At 43.9% G+C, this 8,635-nt stretch overlaps 3 protein-coding genes across 3 annotated transcripts; all 3 read right to left on the bottom strand.

Moving 5' to 3' along the window:
* Positions 1 to 521: 521 nt before the first annotated feature.
* On the bottom strand, positions 522 to 1,646 carry LOC105202805. The gene has a single exon (XM_011171484.1). The coding sequence runs from the start codon at positions 1,644 to 1,646 to the stop codon at positions 522 to 524; it is 1,125 nt and encodes a 374-aa protein (XP_011169786.1).
* Positions 1,647 to 2,559: 913 nt separating this feature from the next.
* On the bottom strand, positions 2,560 to 3,807 carry LOC105202806. Its single transcript, XM_011171486.1, has one exon. The coding sequence runs from the start codon at positions 3,805 to 3,807 to the stop codon at positions 2,560 to 2,562; it is 1,248 nt and encodes a 415-aa protein (XP_011169788.1).
* A 1,356-nt stretch (positions 3,808 to 5,163) lies between these two features.
* LOC105202807 lies at positions 5,164 to 8,149 on the bottom strand. The gene is made up of 4 exons (XM_011171487.1): positions 7,963 to 8,149; positions 7,525 to 7,815; positions 6,695 to 7,288; positions 5,164 to 5,354 (listed from the first exon to the last, which is right to left on the bottom strand). Exons 1-4 carry the CDS (start codon positions 8,147 to 8,149, stop codon positions 5,164 to 5,166), a joined length of 1,263 nt encoding a protein of 420 aa, XP_011169789.1.
* Between the last annotated feature and the right edge of the window lie 486 nt (positions 8,150 to 8,635).

Here is an 8,635-nt window from a genome sequence, read left to right as displayed (position 1 = left end):
CACTCCATTGAAAGCTGCTTCCCTGCAAAGGAACCATTCTTTCAATCCTATTCAGTTTTATCCCAGACCTCCGAAATACAGGGGGAGATATAGCAAAGAATGACTTCTTAATTTGTGTGCATCATTCAATTTGAGCATGCCTTTTAAGCACCTTCTTGTTCCCGCAAATCCCTATGGCGTGGAATTGGATCATACATATTCACGAGTGAATCCTAAAAATAAACTACTTCAATCCATGCTCCTTCTTGATGTGGCAGATAAAAATGTGGTAAAAATAGAGATAGAAACTCGTGGTCAGTCTAATAATCCTCTATGGTTTATTCGTAGGAAAGTTCGTACGGCAGCTAGTCACTTTAAAGATTGCTGTATGGTTAATCAGAAGAGGCTGCGAGATCACTTGCTTTAAGACTGCTGAATCCAAAGAAAATAATAATAATAATAATAAGAGGAAGAGGGCCATAGCGAACAGCCGCCAGTGCGTCACCGCGACCTAGTGAGATCTATTGTGACATTGCCCTAACTTAAAGTTGCGTTAGGTCAAGGCTTTTGAAAAACCTCACGACCCGCCGGGGATCTAACTCCTTGATTTGGTCAGGGGTGATGAGTACCCCTCCCATAAATTCTTGCCTGAGATGGCCGATAGCCGGGCAGTCACACATGATGTGCTCAACCGTCTCGGCCGTCTCCATGAAGAAACGGCAGTCGTCATCCTCAATTTTGCCAATTGTGTTGAGGTGGTATTTGAGTTGACAGTGGCCAGAAAGAAGGCCTATCAGAGTGGTTAAGTCTCTCTTGTCCAAGGAAAGTACATCCCGTGTTCTTTGTAGCGAATAGGTAATAAACTTTTTGGCCTGGGCCAGTCCCCTAGTGTCGCTCCAATATGAGGATTTTAGTTCGTCCTCCAGATTGTTAAGTGTTTTTTGATGTGGCTGACATTGACCCCGCACCAGGGGCTCCGGTCCTATCGGGAGTGAGCGTGCCTCTTTCTTCGCGAGTTCATCTGCTTCGTCATTACCTTTAATGCCCTCATGCCCCGGAATCCACCAGAGTGTAACGTGGTTATCCTCGGCTAAGAGTTTGAGGTTAGTGATACATTCCCAGACCAGAGCAGAGTCACACGAGTAGGCTGTGAGAGCCTTGACCGCAGCTCGGTTGTCTGTTAGTATGTCAATTGTTGCGCCTTTCATATCTTTGTCTCGGTTGATCTTGGCGCAAGAGTTGATGGCAGATATTTCTGCCTGGAAGATGGAAGGCGTTACTCCCATGGAGATCGACGTGCGGCAGTTAGGACCGCTGATACCGGCTCCTGCTCCACCCTTTGCTGTTTTGACGCCGTCGATGTACCACTGTAGGGCACCCCTTTTGAAGGGGGGCCCTCCCAGTGCCCACGTCTCGTTGTCTGTATAGACAGCTTCGTAGTTGCGCACAAAGTTGAATTTCATCTTCATCGCGTCCATGGAGAGTTGAGCAATGTTGCATAAGCCGTCAGTTATAAGTATTCTCATATGTCCAGTCCGACTAGTTGGCATAGGTGTAAGGTGGTTCAGTAGACAAATTGCTGAGCTGGCAGCAACTTTACGAACTTGTAGGTGGAGAGGTAGAAGGTCCAGAATGGCCTCTAAAGCTGCAGTGGGGCAGGTTCTCATGGCCCCGGTGACACTGAGGCATGCAAGCCTCTGAATCTTTTGCAGCTGTAGTTGCGCCGTCCTCCACTCAGTTTTTGGCTACCATATCGCAGCTGCGTAGGTGACCATTGGTCTAACAATCGCCATATATGACCAGAGGATCATTTTTGGCCTAAGATCCCAGTTCCTGCCCAGGAGTCTGCGGCAGGTGTGGAGTGCTAGGGCAGCCTTGGACTGCACCTTTTTCAGGTGGGAGTTCCATGTCAGTTTCTGATCCAGGATGACTCCATTTGACTTCTGTTCTGAAGTCGACCACTGTGCCATCCAGAATGGGTGCTGTGGAGCTTTCTTCTTCTGGTAAAAGGCACGATGGTGGTTTTCTCGGGGTTGACGCGTAGTCCCTTTCTTCTATACTTCTGCTGCGTGATGTTCAGGGCTCTTTGCATACTGTGTGAAACGATGGCGTCCATCCGATCTCTGATGGTGATCACTATATCATCGGCATTGCACCTCGTATCCGTTTGCTGTTAGTGTGTTCGGGAGATCATCCACAACCACCGACCAAGAGAAGCGGTGACAATAACTCTCTTTGGGGGGCACCCCTTTGCCGTGGTGATGGTTGTGGTCTCCCCAGCCACAGTGGCTTTGACCCTTTGTTCACTTAACATGGCCCTGATCCAAGTCGTGACAGTAGGGTGGAAACCTTTTTCATTGGCCGCATTCTTAATGGAGTCATATGACGTGTTGTCGAAGGCTCCCTCTATGTTCATGAAGGCACACAAGGCTATCTCTTTAGCCTCATGGGTCCTCACTAGTCGATGCAAGGGAGTGGTGGTGGATTTTGCCTTTTGGTAAGCGTGCTGATTTTTGTGGAGAGGTGCATGTGACAGCACCTCATTTCTGAGATACTGGTCCAGCACCTTTTCCATGCCCTTTAGCATGAAGGAGGTGAGGCTAATCGGTCTGAACGAATTGGGTTGGGCACTGGAAGCCCGCACTTAGCCCGCCTACACTGCTCAGGGATATATCCCAGCATAAAGCTGTGTTTGTACAAATTAGTAATGTGCGGCAGCAGATAGAACAGGCCCTTTTGAAGTAGAGCCGGAAAGATCCCATCGCCGCCCGGAGATTTGTATGGTTTGAAGGATGAGATTGCCCATTTTACCCTGTTGGGCACAAAGATGTGATTGGTAAGTCTTTTGACTCTGCGGAGTTGGGGGTGACGGGGCAGCGAGGTCCCCTCCTCTCTTTTCGATTTGTCCTCGACAATATAAGAGCCAGGAAAATGAGTGCTTAGCAAAAGCCTTAACATCTCCCCAGCGTCATCTGTGTATTCGCCATTTGCCCTGCCGATTTGGTTGGAGTGGTCTTTCGCCATTACTCTTTGTAGGCGAGCCGCAACAGGGAAGTCGCAAATGTTTTCACAGAAGCTCCTCCATGATTTCCTCTTAGATCTCCTCAGTTCTTTGTTGTAATCGGTAAAGGTCTTCCTGTACCAATCCCAATCTTCTTGACATTTGGTCCTCTTGGTCCTATTAAAGAGCTTTCTGGCCGAGGAGCGCAACTCCTCCAGGCCTTGATTCCACCATGATGTTGTGGAAGAGGACCTTATGTCTTTAGTAGGGCAGCAACTTTCGTAGGCCCTATGAATGATGTTATGCAAGTCGGTTGAGGCACTATTCAGATCCTCTATGCCTGTTATGGCTACCTTGGAATCTTCTAATTTTCCCCTTAGGAGCTCCTGGTAGAGCGTCCAGTCCGTGAGCTTAGGGATTCTTATTAATTCCTCTACAGGGACCCTCACCCTCAGATCGAAGACTATATGCCTATGATCGGAGAGCGAAGCTTTCCGGGATACGTGCCAGTTGACAATCTTGGAGCCAAGCAGGGGAGTGGCCAGCAAGAGGTCAAGCACCTCCTGCCTGGCTCTTGTGACGAAAGTGAGTTCCTTTTCACTATTGACTATATCTAGATTGGTTTGGCACAGGTACTCAAATAGACACTCACCTCTATTGTTGATATCGGTGCTGCCCCAGACCTTGTGGTGTGCGTTTGCATCGCAGCCGAGGATGAGGCCTCTGTTCCTTTCTCGGCAGTATTGGATGAGGTTTCTGACTTTGGTGGTGGGTTCTCGGCTGCATGCCCTGGGAAGTAGGCCGAGGCTATTATCGCCTCTTGCCATCCTCCATCCGTGGGTAGCATCACCTATACTGCCATTAGGTCTCTGCAAGTAAACCGAGGTAATGGTAGGAATTTAACGTGTTTTTTGAGGAGGACTGCGGTCTTTGGCCTCTCAATTTCTTTCCTATAAACCAGCCTACCTGCATTGGTTGTTAGTCTGCGGACTAGGCCTCCATAAACATAGGGCTCTTGGATTAGAGCTATGTCTATTAGCTTGTCAAAAGTTCTGCACAGCACATCGGAGGCCGTCTTGTGCTGCAGGATTTTGAAGGCGTCGGTTTAGAGGCCCTGACCGGGCGCGGGAGGGATACGGGAAGGTGCTTTAGCACTTTTAGCCCCAGTAGTCCTTTTCCCAACGCCCCGGCTTCCGACGCCATCCTTAGCTGAGTCGGACTGCTTCGAGGCTGCTGCGGCTCTTCTCTTCTGATCCAATTTCCCAGCTACAATCGTGGGGGCGGTAGCAGCCTTCGGTTTTCCAAAAGTGGTCGGAGGGTTAGCCGGAGGCTTTGCAGCGCTCTTCGGTCTAACCCCTACCTGACCAAATTTGAAACTGGCTTTGTAGCCATTTTTCTTTAGGGTTTCATGGAAGGGGCCATCTATCGACATCGTGAAATGTACGGTAGATCCCTCTTGCGTCCTTCTCAGGAATCTTCAGTCAGTAGTGCTCAGGCTTTCATTCTGGCTCTTAATGAGCTTGAGGATCCTCTCGCTCTTGTCTTCCGCGTTGTCTTGGAAGAAGGCGTTGACGATAATGGCCTTGGGCAAGTCCTTTTTCTCTGGGCGGGTCCGTTTGGAACCTTTACCCTCCGGATTAATTTGCTGGACGGCTTGAATCCTGGCCTGATCCTCAGGGATCCCCTGCTTCAGAAGCCATCTTAGCCTCTTTCGCGCAGCCCCGCTGAGGCATTTATCGCAGCTTGAGTCGTTCGACTAACTGATGGAGCTGAGCGGTGTCCTCCACGCTGTTGCTGCCTTCTAGGATGGTTGTGGGGGCAGTTGCTGCCTCTTCTACCTCCATTTCAGTTGATGCATTCAGAGTGGCATCCCCTTCTTTGTTGTTGTACTCAGATTCCATTTTTGGTCCCACGAGAAGCTAGGGAAGGGATGGTCCGCCACGGCAGAGCCCCGCATGCCGCAGTAAGGGAGTTTTGAAACTGGAGGTCCCCTAGTCTCCAGAGTCCGCATGCTAGCGGCCGAGCACTCCCTCGGTTATGCAACCATGGGCACATGCTGTTCCACCACAGGTTTGAGGTTTTTTTTTAGAGAGGTAGTCTCCTCTAGGTCCGAGCGTTAAAGCTAAGACTCCCTCCCCACTGCCCGCGAGACGTGACCACAGACAGCAGTGACCGGTGTGGTCCTACAAGAGGAAATCACAACATCCGGCGTTGTAATCCCCGGTGCAGTACTCATTAGCCACGACACAACAGCTTGGAGCGGGGGATGGATTTTCGACCTTCTCTGGTCTAGATCCGTGGTTCTGCGAGACAGGGACACCTCGAGGTAGATTGGGGCTCATCACCCCGCACCACGATCTTCGGCAGAGAAAGGCTAGGAGCCTAAGGTTCTATATTGCGCAGCATCTGCCGCTGGTTAAGGTTAACCTTACCCCTAGATTCAAAGAAAATACACAATGCGGCAATGGATCATGGTATCATTAATGAAGAGGTTGCCATCAGGAAATATATTGAATATACTGGAATTAAATTTAAGGTAGAAGAGTTAGCGTTAATTGTGTCAAAGAAACGCCCATATTTAGCTGTTTCACCAGATAGATTGTCGGGACAAAATGATCTAATTGAAGTAAAATGCCCATACTCCTCACGTAATAGTGTGATAAATCCATTTACTGTGCCATATTTGTACTTTGATGAAAAAGGTTCTCTTTGTTTGAAATCTGACCATCAATATATGTATCAAATTCAAGGTCAGTTATCAGTTGCGGAAAAAAAAGTTTGTTACCTGGTAGTTTATACCTATTGTGATTTAAAGATAATATTAATTGAACAAAATCCTATTTTTATTAGTGAAATGTTATCTAAACTTGATTTGTTTTATAAGAAGTATTTTTTTCCAACTCTTTTAGATAAGTATTATTACAGACATTACTCAGAGTATATACTCAGGTTTTTACTTAAGCAACTAAATATCTTATATATTTTGCGGAAAGAAAAATGTTTAAAAACAATATTTTATTTTTAAGTTATAATCTACCGGCATCAAGCCATGTTTTACAGATTATGGTAGTTACTTTTAAAATTATAACTTTTTTACATAAAGTCAATCAAAAATGAATATGATACGACAGCTATGTAAAGAAGAAAATTGCAAGTTTAGTTTTGTTTTTAATACTGTATCTACAGAGAGAGATGCTATATATAATTATTTATTATTAAACCTGTAAAAGTATTATTTTATATTTTATTCTACGTTGTCTTTTGTTATGTTTCAAATGTTTTGTATTTTATATAGTTTCATAGAATGTATTGTGATGTAGCTATATTGTTTTATTGTAAAATGTATAGCAACAAGATTTTAATACAGGCCTTTTCAGTATTGGATTGTATGTTCATGTGTAACTATGCTACAAAAAAAAAACAGTTTGCATTGCATTTATTTTGTATTTTATTTAGTTTATACAGAAAATTCCTGTGCAACATACCCAAATCCTTTTTCAAATAGATATCCTTTTTCAAACCTTACGCATCTGCACTTACAATTTTTTCTCGAAAATTACAAAGAACAGCACACATAGAAAATTTCACTTTCTAAAGTTACATAGCAAACAGGAAGTTCAGTTTTCAAAATTTTGTATGTCTTTGTTAAGCCTATGAGTCTCTCTATGTGGACTCTTTTGCTGGCAAGTTTGCGATCTTTAAGAAGAGTCATACCTGATAACTGAGTCCTGCCCTTTAGAAAAGCTAGAATATTTATTGATACTTGTTTTGGCGCTAACAAATCTTGGACGGTAAATCCACGATCAGCCATTACAGAGTCACACTTCTTAATAAGATCACTTTTTTCAACTATTGCTTTATCACTCACTGATCCCGCATAAGCTGGCGAAATATAGGAAATAAGTCCACTAGGCGTTGTACCAACTAATACTTTCAATGTGGTTTTGTTCTTGTATGTGCTAAAGGTTGCTTGCTTAAATGTAGGATTTGTAGGAGCAGCGATAGGAAATTCTGTTCCATCTACTATAACCCTAGTTGACGGATACATCTGTTTAAATCCTGAGGGCATATAATACATTATGAGATCCTTGCTAGGCCATATGTCTATTTCAGACCACTGACAATACATAAAGTATATCCATGTAATAACAATATTCTGAATCGTCTTTTTGCTGACATTAAACGTGTAAGCTAAACCTAAATCAGGTATGGCTCTCCTCAACTTAATGAGAGTTATAAATAATTGATCCTCAAAACTAATATTTGATACCGTATTATAGCGATACTTTAGCTCATAAGCTGCTGGCCCTAAAATACCATATATAAAACTAATTTGAACTTCTTTAAAGATTCAAAACCAGTATAGTACAGCACACCGTCTGGCTTGTTATCAAATGTATCTATAGTAAAAATATTATTTAAGAAGGTTTGAGTGGCAGCGTTAGCAAAAGTTTTATTTTCAGAAAGTTTAGCTTTTGCTTTAAGACAGGATGCTCTTTCTTCGATGCTTTGATTGACACTTGCGTTACATAAGTTTGAGGTACTTCTCACTTCAATTTCACAACCGATAGAGATGTCAATTATGTAATGATTAGTGTTTTCATTAGATAGAGGGAGAACTGGTTCCACAAGCTTGTCACTTTCTTCAATATCAGCAACTAGACATAAATCGGAAATGGGGCTCCTAACCATCAGCCTGTTCTGATTTAGTTTGAGCTCTCTTTGCTTCTGTCGTCTGGAACGAACATCTTGAAGCGAAGTGTCCAATTTTTTTTTCCATGAAAATATGGATGCCACTGCATTTTTTTTCAAAATGTTTTTCACCGGTGTAACACCTGCGGAAAAAATATATTGTATATGACAGGTTATGTAGCACTGTTGCTACCGCCAACTCTGTATAATAAAGAAGCTAATCACACTAAAAAATAATAAACAAAAACATATGTTTCATTATATATCTATTAATTTTATTGTAAACTCGCCACTTTCTAAGCCGGTAGTAATATAATCTTCAAGTCTAAAGTGGTTTGTGCACAGTCGCGAATCTGTATTTGGACAAAAATTGTCGCGTTTTATAGCGGTGGTCCACCGTTTTTTCATTGCCTTGTCGCTCGGGAACCGATACCCTCCCTTATTTCTGCAACCGTATGCTGCACACATTCCCGACATGTTTAAAAAACGAAATATTCACACAGCTTTTCTCGTTAATGACAACTCGGTGTGTCTCCAATTTCGCTAGCGCCCCTAGCGGCTAAAAGTGGCACGCGCCGTCCCCATTGTCTACATAAACTAGAGTCCCTAGAAGTAGAGAGTCTGGACATCTGCCCCTAAAATGTCGGTAATGAATATGTCAGTGTATGTACGTGAGCTTTATGTGTGTGTATGTTTATCATTGTGTGCACTTGAACGTATTGTATACTGTTATCGCATTGGCTAAAGAGGATTAAACAGGGATCCGTATTGGTGCTGCCATTTTAGGTGCACAATCACGTGCATACAATCACATGGAACTCCGAAATGTCCAGACTCTCTACTTCTAGGGACTCTAATATAAACAACCTTTAACTGCGCTCTATAGTCAATTGTGTGCGAACGTATCGAAACGTGTAGAAAATTATTGATGCAATATATCAACCGTGATAGTAAGTTAGTTGT

The sequence above is a fragment of the Solenopsis invicta genome, chromosome 11 (genome assembly GCF_016802725.1).
Source record: "Solenopsis invicta isolate M01_SB chromosome 11, UNIL_Sinv_3.0, whole genome shotgun sequence".
Taxonomy (NCBI): Eukaryota; Metazoa; Arthropoda; class Insecta; order Hymenoptera; family Formicidae; genus Solenopsis; species Solenopsis invicta.
Note: the sequence above shows the minus strand (reverse complement) of the source record. Positions and strands in the feature narration are given on the sequence as shown.

Bases quoted from the DNA above. Each gene is read 5' to 3' on its own strand.
- LOC105202807 (XM_011171487.1), bottom strand. From the start codon at position 8,149: ATGTCGGGAATGTGTGCAGCATACGGTTGCAGAAATAAGGGAGGGTAT. The intron at 7,289-7,524 runs GTACCTCAAACT...ATGGTATTTTAG, and splicing joins TTGTGAAATTGAAGTGAGAA to GGCCAGCAGCTTATGAGCTA. The intron at 5,355-6,694 runs GTATGACTCTTC...TTAGGCTCCTAG, and splicing joins GGGCAGGACTCAGTTATCAG to CCTTTCTCTGCCGAAGATCG.
- LOC105202805 (XM_011171484.1), bottom strand. From the start codon at position 1,646: ATGAGAACCTGCCCCACTGCAGCTTTAGAGGCCATTCTGGACCTTCTA.
- LOC105202806 (XM_011171486.1), bottom strand. From the start codon at position 3,807: ATGGCAAGAGGCGATAATAGCCTCGGCCTACTTCCCAGGGCATGCAGC.